Here is a 17,320-nt window from a genome sequence, read left to right as displayed (position 1 = left end):
GATGAAAACCTCAGGATCACGAATGTTGAGTTTTGGTCAGGAAATTTCACAGTACATCCTATTAGATGGGATGTACGTGAGATGAGAATGGTAATGCATCGGTACATCACCTTGAGATTTCATCTTAACACTCAGTCCTACCAAGTGGTACTATGGGAGAGCGCTGGTCTCCCGATAAGGTGAGTTTACATACTGCCTGGAAGTCTACACAGCCCATCAATCGATGTAAGCCGAGTAGTTGCTGTCATGGACAGACTTGCCCCGACCATCGGAATGTGGAATTTCCACCGCTGGCTCAGGGTCACCATTGGAGAAGAGCACCACCCATTGCTTGAGCAGGGGGAGATACTTTGTTCACAGCCATATGCGGTCAGCAGTCAATGAACCGTAGACATCACATTGTCTATACACTATGCATGACCTAAGAAGGCCGAGTAACAAAGAGCTGGGAATAGAACTTGTGTTAGGGCTCGTCACTTCCTGGCTAGATGTGCATTCTCTGCGCCCGCTCGGTTACGTGGGTGCTCACATCCAGTCTAGAGCAGTGGTTCAAACCTTTCTGGATTCAAGAACTACTGTTGGTCATGCACAGCATGCCTCGGGGACCTCTACTCTCGAAGGGAGGACTGGGAAGCGGTCTTAGGGTGTGAAAAGCAAGGTGCTCCGAGGCAACTTGAAAAGTCAGATGGACTCGAAAATGAAAAGGGAAATATTGGATTGGTTGGGAAAATGAGCTTAAAACGGTCACTTGGACAGACAACTCCATACGAAGAGTATCGGACGTCGCGGTGGTGAGAAGTTTGATCCCGACCCTGACGCCTGTATATTTGGAGATTGCATGTTCTCCCTGTGGTCGCGTGGACTTTTCACCGAGTCTTCCGGTTTTTTCCTCCACATTTAGAATGGACATGCGTTGGAGTATTTGACTGGGATACATTTTCACGTGACAAGCCACTTCGTTGTGCTATCATTTGTGGCCAGGTGGCTTCTACAAAAGAGCTACATAGATCAGTGGGCCTTACCTGGTAAAATAAAAGTTTAGTTTACTTTATATATCACTGAGCTTTTGCTTGTTGACCTGGTGATTGTTGTGTAATCCTATTGGGTGCTTGCACAATACAACACGTGCGTCTACGTGAGCAGCAGTCGAACAAGAAGCCCAGGAATGAGACTTGGCTTCGATGTTTCGATGGACAGCTCTTTTCAGGCCTTCAATGCATTTGAATGGACATTTCGGCTTTGGAATGGGATGGCTCGAGGAGAAATAAACAAAACCATAAGCGACTTTACGTAAATGTGAGTGGCATTTGAGTTTGGCAGTTCAATTGAGATTTCAGTCGAAAGTGCGGTCCAGTTGTAGGGGTATAAATGGGCTATGTGGGGCAACGGGGAGGGACTGCAGACACTTACCTGCAGGGTCGGTTACAGTATCCCGAGTCCCGGAGCAGGGGGGGCTGCGGGGTGTTCCTGGATCCCACACAGCCCCGCCCCTCGGTGGGACAAACGAATATAAACGGACCTCTCGAGAGGTTCGGGGTGCAGTCCGAAGAGGGAGTGAAGACAGAAGATGGAGAAGCTCAGCTCGGACCCTGGAGCCCCTGGCCCAACGTCCTTATCAGGGCCGGGTCTGAGCGGCCAGCGGTTGGGACCCGCACCCTGGCTAGGTCGGGTCAGATAGCCTCCCCCAAGGTAATTGTTAGCCGGAGGGCTTGAGAGCGTGACCGGTGTCAGGCACGCTAGCCATTAGTGTTCCCGTACGATGTGTTACAATAAACAAGTGTGCCTCCAAGACAAGCCTCCAGAGTTGTAACACTACAAATATACATTTCGTCACTATTCAACCGCATTCTATTTTTGCTGAGTTTTTTCATTCGAGTGCCATATTAAAATTTAGTTAATTCCACTCATGCAATGAAGAGATCTGTGCAGCAGGGTGATCTGCATTCCTCCAATATTCCAAATGCACTCTGAAACGCAGCTTCTAATCCAGATACCATTTAATTGCCCATCGTATCCAGCACGTACTTAAAGAGCTTTATTGGTGTGGAAACACTTGACATCACAGCCACACGCTGCCCCCCGTCGTCTTTTGAACAATCGCTCGTGACCTTGGTAGTATGTGTACAGGTGAAATGTGCAGTGCACGTTTGTTAAACCAGCTGTGCAGTCATTAAAGGCAGACTTAACGTGTAAGTTTTCAGAGCCATCATGACGATTTACAGTTGCACTATGGGGACCTCATTTGCCAGTAAAAATATGATAATTGGTTCTTTACCCTTCTATCTGGCAACAAAACTGACACCTTTTTGCAAGGAGTCATGTTTGCATAGACCGCAATACCTGCAGTCATAATACAAACAAAAGAACATAACTGAACAGTGCACATTATCAGAGTTATGTTCTTTTGTTTGTATTATGACTGCAGGTATTGCGGTCTATGCAAACATGACTCCTTGCAAAAAGGTGTCAGTTTTGTTGCCAGATAGAAGGGTAAAGAACCAATTATCAGATTTACAGTTGATTTGTGATTATGGTCACGTATGATACGACCAAATCTGTCATTAAGAACCCTCCACCACCCAACACCTAAACAAATTAATAGTCACTCTGTACAAGTGTTTAACGTGCCCATTATTATTGTGCCATCTCACATGAAGAGCAATCATGTATCGGATGGCTAAATCTTGGTTTCAGGGGTTTTTCAATTCTCCGGCGAGTGAACTGAAACAAGAAATGGTGCGTTGTTTCGCTGGGCTAGGTAGTGGAGGGTTTTTAATGGCACTAATTTGGACAGATAATAACGAGGCCAACACAATATATTGTTCATCATTAAAGGGAAAGTGCGTTTGGTGTTTCACGGATAAAACGTGGTCACAGTGGTTGTATTCCTGTGTACGGTGTCACAGGGTGCCTTGTCAATCACCGGCTTTCCAATTCACTTTCATTCAATAACGCTTCACGTTTTTGAAAAGTTACTGTATTTGGAAAATCGATAGGACTGCTAAAAAGAGACCAAGCCTCCTCACCAACAGGATGCAATGTATATACACATCCTTTATTTACGATGTCGTGAATGAGTTTTGAGTCGAGATGCTACTGTGTCTGTGCAATCCATATAAAATTACCAGTTTATCCTCTATCACATGCACACGGTCTTGTATGGGGAAATATAAAAGCTGAAATTTAGATGTGGTCAGGATGGTGGAATACCGACATTTATACAGCATCATTACAAGTGCTTGGTATTAACTATACTGGCATCCCCAGAAACTTTCTAGCCATGACAAGGTAGAATGTACATAACCGAGATGTGAGTGATGCAGGCACGATTCACAAATATAAATAAAAGCACAATGGCCAATATGGCTAGAGGTCTAAATACAATCTACTGTAAAAAATACTCTCAGCCTCTAACTTAAACAGATGGTGTCAGCGCATGGACAGCTGAGGAACGGCAATTCTCGGCTCCATTTTCCTGATGAAGGCTGCACTGCTGAGAGGGGCAGCCTCGGTGACATAGCCAACTCCGTGTATGGAGCTAGGAACCCAAACATCGTGCCCTGATGAAGGCTGCAGAACACTGCTGCTGCTGTGTGGAGCATCTGCAGCTGAGATGACTCGAGTCTGGGGCTGCCAACATCCAAATCTATTGTATCTGGAATGGTGACGTAGCGTGGCCAGCAGGGGCTCTGGTGCAAGGAATTAAGTGGGGTCCCCTGTACAATTCTCCCGGCCCCTGGGTCTCTCCGGCCGGCCCGTGGCTGCACCGCCTGCACCTTCAATAGTTATGACCCTGGCCAAGAATCCCATTTAAGATTCGACTTTGCAACCGCACCAAACGCATCTCTCTAGCCCAGAGAGAGAGAGAGGAATTTCTTTTCTGAGCCACAGCTCAGTTCGCAGGGCCAAGCGCCAGCTCGAGGAAGGCGAGCGCCTGCAGCAACGCATCGCACATCTCTTCACATTCGCGGCCGTCACGCGCAGACGCGAGGGCGCACGGCACTCGCACGCGCGGCCGCTCCAGCAGCAGCACCTCGTCCAACAGGCGGCGTACCACCTCACGCCCGCTCGTCTTGGTGCTCCCCAGCATGAGCTGGAAATGCTGGCCCACGGCGGAGCGTGACATGCCGAGCACGCGGGGGTGTGGGGGTGGCACGGTGGTGGGGGGCTCCGTCCATGGATTGTCCTGGGCACACGGAGGTCAGGGGTCGGCAGTTGTGGTTTTCGCTCTCGACAAAGATCGAACTCGGGGAGTTACAGTGCGGCGTGGGAAGTCTCCATCGCTAAGCGCAACTCAAAGAACCTGCAGTGGTAAAAATGTTAAATAAAACGTAAATATTATAACTAAACAAATTACTTTAATACAATGTAACAAAGTTTAAAAGTTAAACGTGAAATTAACACTAGGTCATTCAGATCCACAGCTCACACAGCCACAATCATACACAGCACGGGTCCTGTTAATGTGCAGAGTTCCCTACGATCGGGGCTTGGTTTCAGCCCGGCCTATCCAGGTCAGCGACCTGGAAAATATTTCCAGTATACCTCTCACTACGAGGAGCTACTACGAGCCATGTACCAACTACTCCAATCTAGCCGCAGCAACGTGGGAAAAAAGCGAGCAACAAAGCCTGTGCGTACGTGTCGACACGAACGCACGTTCGGCGTGCCACCACGCACCGCGACGTCTGTCCCGGCGGCAGCAGCGGCGGCTTCCCTGAGCGAGAGCAGGCTGAAGAGCGTCGTCTCCATGCTACGTAGGTGCAGCACGACCGGGAAGAGGCTTGTGTTCCCGGGCGGCAGGCTCGGCCGCTCCAGCACGTACAGGTCCGCCTTGGGAATGAGCGCCACCGTCGCCCGCAGCTACGCCCGCGTCGTGTCCACAGGCAAACAATCCACGGGTCATGCCGGTCACTTCTGTTCATAAGCGATTACAGGGTATGACAGGTGGAAATGAAAGTAACAGTGGGGTGATGGTTACGATTATGATTATTACCCTTTCGGTATACAGGAAGGCCCCAATGAGCCCCAAGACTCTTTTTCAAGAGGATCCTGCCAGGTTTTCTCAGGGGCGATGTTGCTGCTGTGTGTAATCCGAACTGAGTCATTTTCAGGTAAGTTTTCAGAATTAGGATGTTTTGGCCAATACCAGTTATAATGTTTGGTTTTTCAGCTATGAGAGGACACCCATGCAGAAAGAGAACATACCAACTCCATGCAGAAAGGTGCCCGAGTTGGGAATTGAACCCAGGCTCTTTTTCCTGCGAGTCGCAAGTGCAACCACAGCACCACTCAAAGATTACCTCTTGGCAGTGGAAGGTGTGTGCAGGTGTGTGTGTTGAGTGGTGACGTGTCTGTGACAGTGGGAGCGGTAGTGTAGTGGTTAGTGCACTGCACTAAGAACCTGGTGACCAACAAAAGGGACGATTATTTGAACCAGTCCTGGGCCTCCCCTAGGTCCACTCGGCCTCAAATGAGTACCTGATGTGGTGTGGAAATATCGCCACGGGGGAAAAATGGTTGCCGGGCATGGTGCTGGCCACCCACCCCCTCCTGTGCCGTGTTGGCCTTCATAGGTGCTCGTTAACAGCACTTGCCCCAACAGTCTGTTAAGGCTATATGGCGGATCTTTGTCTTTTGTGTGTGACAGTGGCGGTGTATGTATAAACAGAAGGGCGGGATAGCATGACAGAGGAGCAAGAGTCGGCGCGTACCTCCTCGTAGTAGACGTTGGGAGCGTAGCTGCCCGTCCTGATGGTATCGCAGCGGCGCTGCTGCCAGGCCAGGACGTCAAGCGAGCGTGTGACGTGCGCCCACGCCACGCGGTGCATCCCAAACACCAGCGACACCACGCTCCGCACGGTCTGCGATAACAGTGCCCAGAGAACTCGATCAGTGCCAACAAACGACCACAGGCTCAACTGGCATTCGTTACACTCGGTTTGTTTGTTTCGGGGAAGGCCCATAGAGCTCAGAAGCCAATGTGAGGTCACCACCACGAGGCAATCGCAGTGGCTCAATAGTAACTTGGGTCCAGGCCACCTGCCAAGTCTCGAAACGACGAGCACTGGGGTGGCACTCATCCTCATCAGCAGGCCTGAACTAGAAGTGTAAATCCACATGCACAAGATGGGCAGTCTCTCCACAATGTGACTGCTCGTTTTGGTCAAATGTTATTTTGTGCAGAGTGCAAAGACATATGCTACAAAATCACATACAGCAGGAAGAGCTGTCCACCATGATTTCCTGGTACTTAAATTGTTTTCGAGAAATGATGGGATGAGTGTACGCCTGACTGGGATATTAACTGGCAACCTTCTGACTGGATCATAGTTGCCCTTGCCATTGGAATGTAGAATTTCAACCAAAGAGTCAAGGCTGCCAACAAAGATGCATCAAGATATGTTTACTTTGAAGTAGCGAGGATCATTGTATCCCGAGCTTTAGGTCTCCAGTGCCAATGGCCTTACCCCAATGTAAATAGCTCTTACACTAAACAACAGGGAGGGTGGCCGAGTGGTTATAGCACAGGACAACAATAAAGTCAAATATGGATCTGGGGTTCACTCGGTCACTCATCCATCCCCAGTCCACAACATATCACCGCAGTGTGGGAAAGCAGCATTGGTCATCCTATGGAGAGACTGGCCCACCATGGGAATGTGTACATCCACCACTTGGGTACGATGGTGTCCGTGTTGGCTGTGCTTCGTCTGCCTTCACTACCTCGAGGCTCTCGCGGCTCACATCCGGCTTGAGGAAGGTCAGCCGTTTGCTCTGCCGTGCCGCCTCCCTGCTAAGCTTGGGCTGCAGGAGGACGGTGCATGCCTTGAACAGCGACTTGTACTTCAGGTAGGGGACTCTGGAGGGCGGAAAAAACATCAGCAACCTCCCTCTATTAATATCGCTCTAACATATAATCAGAAATTTCCTTTACTAATCCACAATCAGTACAGCCAAGTGCCGCTAATAGAGGGCTTCCCTCAAACACACGGACGCCACAGTGATTATAGATTCAGCCCAGCATGCCTATGGGGTTGGAAAAATGAGTACCATTCTTGCAACTGTTTAGTAAGAATGTTCAATGTGAACCTTTACTGAATCTCAATTCGCTTTCAAACAGGCTTTCTAGACATGTTTGGGTGTGTTTCCGCAGTGTGCATGTATTATGTATGCAGTGTGTGCCTTCAGTGCATGTACGCAGGGTGCGGCGTGCGTAGTGTATACGTCTAATGTGTGCAGTGTGCACTGCGCACAAGCTGGGTCGGTGCTCTCCGTGCCTGGTGAGCGAGTCCAGGTCCCTGAAGGGGCCGTGCTCATCGCGGAACGCGGCCACGTTGGCGCCTTTGCGGCCCCGCAGCGCGCGCATGGCCCCCAGCTCCACGCCCGACGCCTCGTTAAAAGTCCGCAGCAACGTTGCCCGCTGCTCTGCCGTGAAGAGCTCGTCCAGGGGGACCTCCACCGTGTGGTGCTCCTCTGAAGATAGCGGCCCCCTGTCTAGCTCCGCTGTGGAGACCTCCGACTGGGAGAACTCCCCTCTGGGTCGCTCCGCCGTGGAGATGATCTCCTCGCCCAGCCTGTCGGACTGCTGGGTGCTCGCGTCCGTCGGCTGTTCCGGGCCACCGGGGACCGCACATCGCGACCTTGCACTCACTATTCCCCGCAACCTGGCTCCCAGCCACAGCGCTCCTGGTAAACATGCGCACAGAGGCACTTTGGTGGAATAGAGCGCTCCAACTCCACTTTAAACATTACCACATCAAACGGTCAGCGTTACACCAACACCACAGCAATGTATCATTTCACCAGGAACTGTAAAGTTGTCGCTGAGAATAATTGATTGTGTAGTGATGCGCGTCTGTATTCAGTGAACAATTGCGAAATGGGCTTGGGCAAGAGACATCGCTCAAAGGGACCATCGCGGACACGGAGTGATGAAAGCAGCTCATCCTCAGGAGTGTGCTACTTGTCTCATCGCTGGACCGTGAATGGCGGCGGTGTGGGGCAGGCCGTCGCCCAGCAGTGGATAGAGAATAGCGGATGATGTACAAAGACCCCCCCCCCCCCCGATAGCCTTAATAGACTGTTGGGGCAAGTGCTGTTAGCCAGCACCTTTGAAAGCCGGTACGGCACACGAAAGGGTTGGGTCGGTGGCCAGCACCACGCCCGATCGCCTTAGTGGCGATGCTCACAGATCGCACCAGGTACTCATTTTAGGTCGAATCGACCTAGGGGAGACCCTGGACCGGTTCAGATAATCGCCACTGTGGTGTTGGCCGTCAGCGGGAATCGAACTCGGGTCGCCGGGTTCGCAGCGCGCTAGCCGCAACACTACCGCTCCCCACTAATAGCACCACCAGCACCACCACTGCCGGGTACATGCACGCCAAACACATTTCCGGCATGGAACGCCGGAGAATGTGCACTCGGTTTTTTTGTGTAAAAGACAGCGCTCCATTTACCTGGTAATCTCTTCGTCGCGAGCATTATGCGAGTACCGGTGATCGCGGATTAATCGCCAAGCAAGTGGCGGCGCTCAGTTACAGCTGCATGGCCGAGGACACGCATGTCACCATGGGCGCCGCCATGCTGGGGGCACGTGACACCGCACCACGTGGTCCCGAGTATAACAACAACACTTTATTGTTCGCCACAGTTCGCAGGAGACAAAAGGCACAGCTGTTACACCCACGCGGTTTACCACCCCCGCACCCCGTATTCTTACACAGGGACATTGAGTTTTCAGGTCCATACGGCGTACAGCCGTTTCAGTACGGGCAATAAAAATATTAGGCCAAATAAAAAAAGTCGTACAACAGATTTTTTTTTTACTCTGGAGATTAGCGATCCCCGTATGTACATCCACGTATGGGGCCGTCCATAAATGACGTCACGCACCTGGGGGGGGGGGGGTCAGACATTTGTAACGATGTGTGACGAAGGGGGGGGGGGGTGAGAAATGTGACGTCACATCAAAATACGCAACTTTAAATAAATATAGACAACACGTTCTACTTAATTAGATCTACTTTTTATTAAATGTTTTCTGCTACAACATCAGAGTGCAGCGCCACATTAAATACGCACTAAAATGACAATAGTTTAAAGCGATTTAAAGCATGTTTTATTTTCAAAATGGAAATATCGTTTTGGGGGGAGGCAGTGCTTTGTGACGTCATATTTTAGGGGGTGTCTGACTTTTTGTGACGGGGGGGGGTCAAAAATTGTCAAAAATTCGCGTGACGTCATTTATGGACGGCCCCTATCAAGCAAGCAGCATCAGCATGCAAGATCACAGACAGCATGATAAGTAGCATCATTGACACCAATCATTAAAATGAATACACAAAAAGTTTTTGTTTAGTAACATAATTTTGTGTCTATGTGTTTCTTCCTTGTGATGGAACTTATTTGTAGGATGAACGTTGATATATATATAATGGCACACGGTGACATATAAAGTCTGAATTGGTCTGTAATAAGGTAGGCACTGATAAGGGGTTGACAGGTACGGTATAGAGGAGGACGAGGCATTTGGTCGGGGCGCTGGCTGTGGCTGAGAACGACGACGGTGAAGAAGTGGGTCTGACTGCATCTGGGACGAGTTCGACCTTCAACTAAAATTGACGTTTCCAAGGAGTTTCCTTATGTAATAAACGACTCTGTCAGGCTCTCTTGGTCTCCGTTGTCGTTTATTTAGGTTCTTCGTATCGCACCCCGCTGGTCCTCGGCCGGACCCGCGCCGCCTCCGCCGCGCGCCCCACGCACGCTCCGTGTGGCCCGCACTCGCTGGTGGCCGCTCCGCTCTCTCCGTGTGCCCCGCACACGCCGCCAGCCACACTGATCGCTCCGTGTGCCCCGCACACTCCGCTAGTCACTCACTAGCCACGTGTGCCCCGCACACTCTGCTAGCCCCTCACACACTGCTAGCCCCATCTACCCCACGCACACCGCTGGCCGACGGTGTGCGTAGGTCTTCGACCACGTGGCAGATGGCGCCGCTCCTCCCGCACTGCCCAGCGTGGCTTCCCCTATTCTCGCTCCGTTCCAACTCCTCGATGTCTTCCGGCTCTCTCCCTATATCCTTCCCATCACGTGACCCTGACTTCTCCTTCCCGTACTGCGCCCGTCTCCGCCCCCCATTCACCTCGTCTCCCATTGGAGCCGAGGTGAGCAGTGGCTCCTCCCACACGCTCCGCCGACCAGGCTCCGCCCTCCAATGCTCCGGGCCGTATGATTGGCGCGGAGGCCAGCAACCACCCCATTTATGCTCGCATTACATGACCCCCCCTCTGATGAAAAAGCCAGCCGTCCCCGGCTGCAGCAGAACAATAATGCGAGCAACAACATGACAATCAGGAATCACAAGACATAACGGAGATTAGAACAACAACAATTAACGAAAGGGGAGGGACTTAGAACGAGTGCGGGTCGCCGGCCCGTCCTGCACGGGGGGCGGCCCCCGCACAGACCGTGATCTTGACAGGGTTTTAGGAGCGGCGGGACCGGAACCGCCTGCCGCTGGTGGAGGCCTGTCAATCCCAGCGTCTCGTTCCCCAGAGAGGCCCGTCGTCGGGACCTCCTGCAACTGCACCCGCGGCGGGGTTGGAGGGGCAGCGGGGCCAAGTGTCCCCATCGCCGTGGTAGGCCCACCCGGTGCAGGAATCCCTGTGTCTGGCAGGATCACAGCCGGTCCGTCTGACGTGGTTGATTTTCCCGCGTCGCTTCCCTGGCAGGGACCTCCGGCTGGAGAGGCGGCCGAGAGCGACCCCAACACTCCCTCGCGAAGTGTCCCCGACGGCCGCAGCGAAAGCACAACGAGTCGGCTCGTCGTCCGGCTCCCCCTCTGTCTTGCCGATCCCGCAGCGGTGGGCCCGAGCGCAACTCCGCTCCCCCTCGAGTAGCCCACTGTGCCGATGCTACCGCCAGCTCCTCAGGCCCCCTCTCGTCCCGTACGTAGACGGCTTTGGACGGATCCCACCCGGCGGCAGCACCTTTGATGTTGGGGCTCCCCGTCCAGGCCGTCACCTGCTTCCACCGGCATAGGTTGAATTGCGCATCCAGGCACTTAGCCGCCATCCGGGAGGTCAGCTGCTCATGGCCGCACACCGGCATGGGGATGCCCAAATCCCTGGACAGCTCCAACATCTTGCCCAATATTAAAGGCTCCAGCAAGTCGGGCTCCGTGTCCGGATATGCGGCCATAGCCAGCTCTAACACAGCGCCCCGGAAAGCCACAGGCGATTCTTCTGGTGCCCGTTGCCGCCGCACGAATCTGCGATGTGCGTCGTCTGGGGGCTCGTAAGCCTCCGCCATTTCCTCGAACACTCCTTTCAGCGTCGTCTTCCTCGCAGCCTTGATGGAGCGGAAGAATCTCACAGACTCGTCGTCCAGGAGCGTCGGCAGGACCTCCAAGGCTTCCGCATCCGTCCACTTGGCGGATCAGACCGCCGCCTCAAAACGGCAGGCAAATGCACTCCAATCCCCACCAACTGAGAACTCCTTAACCGTCGTCAGACGATGGCTGCGGGTCCCCGAATCGCCGTCTCCCGCTGCAGGTGTTCCACGCGGTGGCGACAAGATGGCGTCTCCATGCGGCGGGGGCAAGATGGCGGCTTCCCGCGGTGGAGGCGACAAGATGGCGGCTTCCCGCCGTTCGTCCCCGACCACACCCAAGATGGCGGCGTCTTGCCGCGTGTCGGAGAGGGCGGGAAGCGTCGCACAAGCCACGTGTGCCGTGCACACTCTGCTAGCCCCTCACACACCGCTAGCCCCGTCTACTCCACGCACACCGCTGGCCAACGGTGTGCGTAGGTCTTCGACCACGTGGCAGATGGCGCACTGCCCAGCGTGGCTTCCCCTATTCTCGCTCCGTTCCAACTCCTCGATCTCTTCCGGCTCTCTCCCTATATCCTTCCCATCACGTGACCCTGACTCTTCCTTCCCGTACTGCCCCCGTCTCCGCCCCCTGTTCACCTCGTCTCCCATTGGAGCCGAGGTGAGCAGTGGCTCCTCCCACATGCTCCGCCGACCAGGCTCCGCCCCCCAATGCTCCGGGCCGTGTGATTGGCGCGGAGGCCAGCAACCACCCCATTTATGCTCGCATTACACTTACACAAGCATGCGCCACCGAGTGCTCTGCCCAATAACAAATGCCAATTAACACTGATGTGACCGCTGATGAGACCCTGAGGTTGAAGCCAGCGTAGTTTGTTTGTTTGAACAAATTCTGTTGGATTACCTGTGCCGTTGACTGAACATTCGCGTGCGTGGAAAGAGTGGGCAATGTGTAGTTATTTATATGTTTACGAGCACAGCCCGTGCATTTGCCGATTTGTGCGTGAAATATGGAGGAGGGTGGGGGCGTGAGGTCAACCACGCACGAGCCCTGCTCAGCGCTGTGGGATTGCAGGTGGGCGGTGGCGAGATGTTAACTGACTCGCCTGGTATGCAGGAGGTCGTGGGTTCGATCCCGACCCTGATGCCTGCTGCTGTATATTTGGAGTGTGCGTGTCTCTCTCACCCACCTTGGTCGCGTGAATTTTTTTCCGGGTCCTCCACTTTTTCCCTCCACATTTAGAAACACGCGTTTCGGGCATGTGGCTGCTATACATTTCCACACGAACAGCCACTCCGTTGAGCTGTTATTTGTGGCCAGGTCGTTTCTGAAAAAGAACTGACATCGCTCAGTGGGCCTTACCTGGTAAAATAAAAATAGTTTATAGTTTAGTTTAGACGTCATCACCGGGAACTAGCCTGCCCACGCGCCAGTCAGCCAACCAGCCGGGAAATATAGTGCAACAATGCTGCAATTTAGCATTAGATGGTCACCTCTACCGACGAACATTCGATTTATGAACTTTCAGAGATACTAACAAATCTCTCCGTATGTCCAGTTGTCTGTTAGGACCAAGAGTCGTAAGTTCAACCGCCGCGCAATAGATGGCAGTGGCAGCATCTACATATGCAGAACGTGAAGAACCAGTGGCATCTACATCTACAGGAGATTATACAACTTTTAAAGCCACTCCTTGTGTTGAGTGTACATGTTGTACAACATGTTTGTAATCTACAGGAGAAAAGGAGGACTTACGAGACATTTTTGTAGGTTTGTATATGTGTACCTCCTATTGGAAAACATTCGTTGACATTATATTTAATATCTCAATAGAATTGAACAGCGAGATATACAAGTACGTTAAAATGAGTTTTGGTTCACAGCTTTAAACCTAACAATTCTTTAGAGGTTCTTTAATCCCATTTAAATCATAATTGGTTCCAGGAATTAGTCAGTGGTTTAAGCAATGATTGCACTATGTAACACAATTTTTGTTCCTGGGTAGTAAGTGTTATTTCGTAATTGCTTATGCCTAAAAAGTATAGAAAATGGCTATTATTCCCCGCAAACTTTGTTTTTGTGACCAGGACAGTCATATTTAGAAATTTACCTATTTTCCATGAGATAACGGGTCGAATTTGTGTCTTTTCGTTCACATAAAGTCAGAAAAGAACAACATATGAATCACAATTAACATGTATTTATACTAAATACAAAAATTACTACAAAATATTTACAAGCGAGTAGTTTTTCGAGATTTACGATTATACTGTAAATCACTTTCACGAATCAGCCCCCAAATGTAGTCTCCCATCATGTTCTCGTTATACTGTCCTTGGTAGCGGCGTTCAAAGTCCAGTATATCCAAGTGGAAGTGCTCGCCTTGCTCCTCCGAGTTTGCTCCCATGTTCTCCTTGAGTTTATCAAGATGAGCATCAAGGATATGGACTTTGAAGGACATCCTACAGCCCATTGTGCCGCAGTTCTTCACATCGTTTTTGACCTTGCGATTGCCCAGGAAGCCACGAACCACTGCGACAAAGCTGTTCCACGCTGCTTTCTCCTTACGAGTGAGCTTCTTGGGAAATTCATTGCAGTCCAGGATCTTCTTTATCTGTGGTCCGACGAAGACACCGGCTTTGACCTTTGTCTCAGACAGCTTAGGGAAGAAGTCTTGAAGGTACTTAAAGGCTGCCGACTCCTTATCTACATATTCTTAGGTGTTTTCGGTAAAGTCACGTAGGTAAAACATCAAAATTAATATTTTATTATTTTTATTAATTTTGATGTTTTACCTACGTGACTTTACCGAAAACACCTAAGAATATGATTCCTTGCAGTCACGAAAGCTTCAAGTCTAGAATCCTTATCTACAGCTCTGACAAATTGTTTCATAAGGCCCAATTTGAAGTGCAGTGGTGGCATCAGCACCAGTGGATCCCACTTGATGTTGTTCCTCCCCACAGAGAACTCGGTCCGCTGTGGCCAGTCCCGTCTGTGGTAGTGCGCCTTGGTGTCCCTGCTGTCCCAAAGGCAAAGATAGCAGGGAAACTTGGTAAAACCGCCTTGGAGACCCATCAGGAATGCCACCATCTTGAAGTCTCCAATGACCTCCCAGCCGTACTCATTATACTTCAAGGCGTCCAGCAAGGTCTTGATGCTGTTGTAATCCTCTTTGAGGTGCACCGAGTGAGCCAGAGGAAGAGACGGGTACTTGTTACCATCATGGAGCAGCACGGCTTTGAGGCTCCTGGATGAGCTGTCAATGAAGAGGCGCCACTCATTCTGATTACAGGCGATTCCGATTGCCTCAAACAGACTGGTCACATTGTGGCAGAAGCAGAGCCCATCTTGACGGGTGAAGAAGCTGCAAAAAGGTTGGTGATGCTTCCTCTGATCTACAACTAGCACACTTTTATCCAACAAGTTCCACCGCTTGAGCCTAGGTGTCAAAAGCTCGGCATTGGACTTGGTAAGACCAAGATCTCTGATCAAGTCGTTGAGCTCTTTTTGTTTGGGGTAGTATGGGTTTCTCTCCTCAGCTCCACCTCTGAAATTGTCATCTGGATCTACAACATCTACCTCGCTCCCTGACTTGCTGCTCCCTTCGAAATACGGCTGCTCTCTCTCTGGAGGAGTGGGTATGGGGAGCTCATGGCAGTGTGGCACCGGGGCGATGGATGAAGGAAGGTCACAGTACGTGATAGCAGGTGCATTCTTGCCAGTCCAACGTTTGGAAGGGTCCATCATGCAAAAGTCGCAGTTGCTTGAGTGGTCAGTGGGTCCCCGCCAAATTCTTGGAATAGCGAACTTCATGGCACTCTTTTCCCCTCTGTACCATCCTACAAAATAAATTTATTTCACCCATGACTAATGTGTAAGATATTGTCCCAACATTTTTCATATATAATATATTTTTTCAATAACATTGAAAATTATAACATTTTAAAATTAAAAACTTACAATTAAAAAAAATCTTAACAAATTTTATAACGTAAAATTCCGAGCAACAATTGTCCATCTTACCTTCCAGAGTTTTTTTTCATTGCTCGCAGGTGAAATGAGGTGCCCAGGGTTTGTCTTGATCCCCAACAGGCATGCTGAAATATGCCTTGTAGGCCTCACACATCTTAGCAGATGCTTCCACAGAGTACTTTTTCGCTCTTGTCTTGATAAATTGGCCACAGACATAGCAAAATGCGTCTGCCGGATGCTTGCATCCTCTTGATGCCATCTCAGAAAAATGCAGATATCCACTTAGGCAGCTGGAACTAAGCTGAACTGGTGGGCTTAAGGCCCCTATATTTATACTTCTATTTATATTACTGGAAAGATCTAGAATGTTCTAGTAGTTACTCCAAGTTTACTCAGCACTGAATCTATCTGGAATGTTCTGGAAAATAGGTAAATTTCTACATATCACTGTCCTGGTCACAATAGCAAAATTTGTGGGGAATAGCAATTTTCAGTACTTTTGAGGCATAAGCAATTAGAAAATAACACTACGCATGAACAAAAAAATGTGTTACGCAGTGTTGTTTTATTACCACACTACAGAAAGGTTAACCATAATTCAGTGTGCAGCATTTTTACTTTACTTTTAGTACAAATTATTTGATGAAGTACGGTAATATCTGTTTGATTACTGAACGGGTTGTGTATCAGACAATGTTGAGCAACTGGTGCAGTAACTACATATGCCAATTTCAATACTATACTGAGGAAATATTTAAATAATGTATTCTTACCAGACCCCATGGTATAAAGTGTATTCTCCAACTCTTATCCAATTCATGGCCGTTATATGTGCTATAAAGAAGGATCGTTGCCCGAAACGTCACCTGTTATATAATTTTCCTTTGAAGGGCACACACTGTGATTTCTCATAATTAGTGCGACCTTTAACTCGCTGATCCGCCCCTACTAGACATCTGTGAAAAAGAGCTTCATAGCTCATCGGATTCCTCCAGCACCAATAAAGATTACGATTCTAACATGAAGACGCAAAACCAATTTCTATCCCTTACGGACACAACATAATCATGTCGTAGGGAAAATAAATCAATATAAAAGCAGACAATGTGTCTCCAGCATATATCTATCTCTCCACTTTAAAACAAAACATTATTTCCCAGACAATCCACAAGCCTCATTGTCTTCTGAAACTGCAAAATGCCAGCAGCTTTAATTCAATATAACCAAACTCTGGTCCGGTTCCAAGGTGAGGGGTGTCAAGCTTCCTTGACACCCCTCACCCCAAACAAACACCCTCATACAGGAAGGAACAATATGTTCCACACTGCCCACTAGGGATTTTTTTGTCTGTCTGACTGTCGTGCATAAATATATATAATATAAACAGCTCTTGGATTGGTGGAGACTTACTACCGGGTACAGAGAGGGGAGGTGCCTAAGGAAGGAGGGTCAGGGGAGGGGCCTAAGGAAGGGGGAGGTAAGGGGAGGGGCCTAAGGAAGGGGGAGGTAAGGGGAGGGGCCTAAGCAAGGGGGAGGGGCCGATAGTTAAGGGGGCTGGCTACCTGGCTGGCTGCCTGGCTACCTCAAGTCAAGTTATCTTTTATAGAGGTAGGAACAACAGGTTCCACACTGCCCACCAGGGATTATTTCAGGGGCGGTTTCTTCATTAGGGCGATTGGGCGACGCACCACCAATGTCATTCAACCACAGTCACGCTAGCCGTCACTGTCAGCCTCTGGATATAGTCCAATCAGCGTCATGTCACGTTCTGTGGAGTACCGCCTCTTTTGGGGCGATTTCACTCCGGCTGAGAATCGCCCCGAGTGGCCCCATAGACTTACATTCAAAGATGTTTTTTTTCGAACGGGGGCGCTCCAATGCATTCTCTATGGCTCCGGGAGGGCTCGCACTAACGTGCTTACGTCATCATACGTGCTTACGTCATCATACGTAAGCACGTTTCATCCAACAATATAATTTATCGCTACCGAGTGGAATCTTTAATAA

At 50.2% G+C, this 17,320-nt stretch overlaps 1 protein-coding gene across 6 annotated transcripts; it reads right to left on the bottom strand.

Moving 5' to 3' along the window:
- Positions 1-2,454: 2,454 nt before the first annotated feature.
- On the bottom strand, positions 2,455-16,543 carry TEFM (transcription elongation factor, mitochondrial). Of its 6 annotated transcripts, none has more exons than XM_061554979.1 (8): positions 15,365-15,995; positions 13,721-15,180; positions 12,528-12,665; positions 7,257-7,689; positions 6,727-6,862; positions 5,715-5,864; positions 4,642-4,863; positions 2,456-4,186 (listed from the first exon to the last, which is right to left on the bottom strand). In XM_061554979.1, the coding sequence occupies exons 3-8, from the start codon at positions 12,574-12,576 to the stop codon at positions 3,893-3,895; spliced, it is 1,284 nt and encodes a 427-aa protein (XP_061410963.1). In that variant the 5' UTR covers positions 12,577-12,665; positions 13,721-15,180; positions 15,365-15,995; the 3' UTR covers positions 2,456-3,892. The 6 variants fall into 6 exon arrangements, with proteins under 6 accessions (XP_061410973.1, XP_061410963.1, XP_061410992.1 ...); XM_061555008.1 differs by adding an exon at positions 8,463-8,898 and having other exon boundaries at positions 12,528-15,180; positions 15,365-15,993; XM_061554989.1 differs by lacking the exons at positions 13,721-15,180; positions 15,365-15,995 and adding an exon at positions 16,180-16,543 and having other exon boundaries at positions 2,455-4,186.
- Positions 16,544-17,320: the final 777 nt, after the last annotated feature.

The sequence above is a fragment of the Lethenteron reissneri genome, chromosome 3 (genome assembly GCF_015708825.2).
Source record: "Lethenteron reissneri isolate LAM-NWPU_2019-01 chromosome 3, ASM1570882v1, whole genome shotgun sequence".
Lineage (NCBI taxonomy): Eukaryota > Metazoa > Chordata > Hyperoartia > Petromyzontiformes > Petromyzontidae > Lethenteron > Lethenteron reissneri.
The sequence above is the reverse complement of the archived record's forward strand: the minus strand, read 5'-3'. Positions and strand labels throughout refer to the sequence as shown.

Excerpts from the sequence above, each read along its gene's own strand:
- TEFM (XM_061554989.1), bottom strand. The coding sequence starts at position 12,576 with ATGTGGAGGGAAAAAGTGGAGGACCCGGAAAAAAATTCACGCGACCAA. Across the intron at positions 6,863-7,256 it reads GGAGAGCACCGACCCAGCTT|AGTCCCCTACCTGAAGTACA; the intron begins GTGCGCAGTGCA and ends TCCGCCCTCCAG. Across the intron at positions 4,187-4,641 it reads ACGTGCGTTCGTGTCGACAC|GACAATCCATGGACGGAGCC; the intron begins GTACGCACAGGC and ends CCGTGTGCCCAG.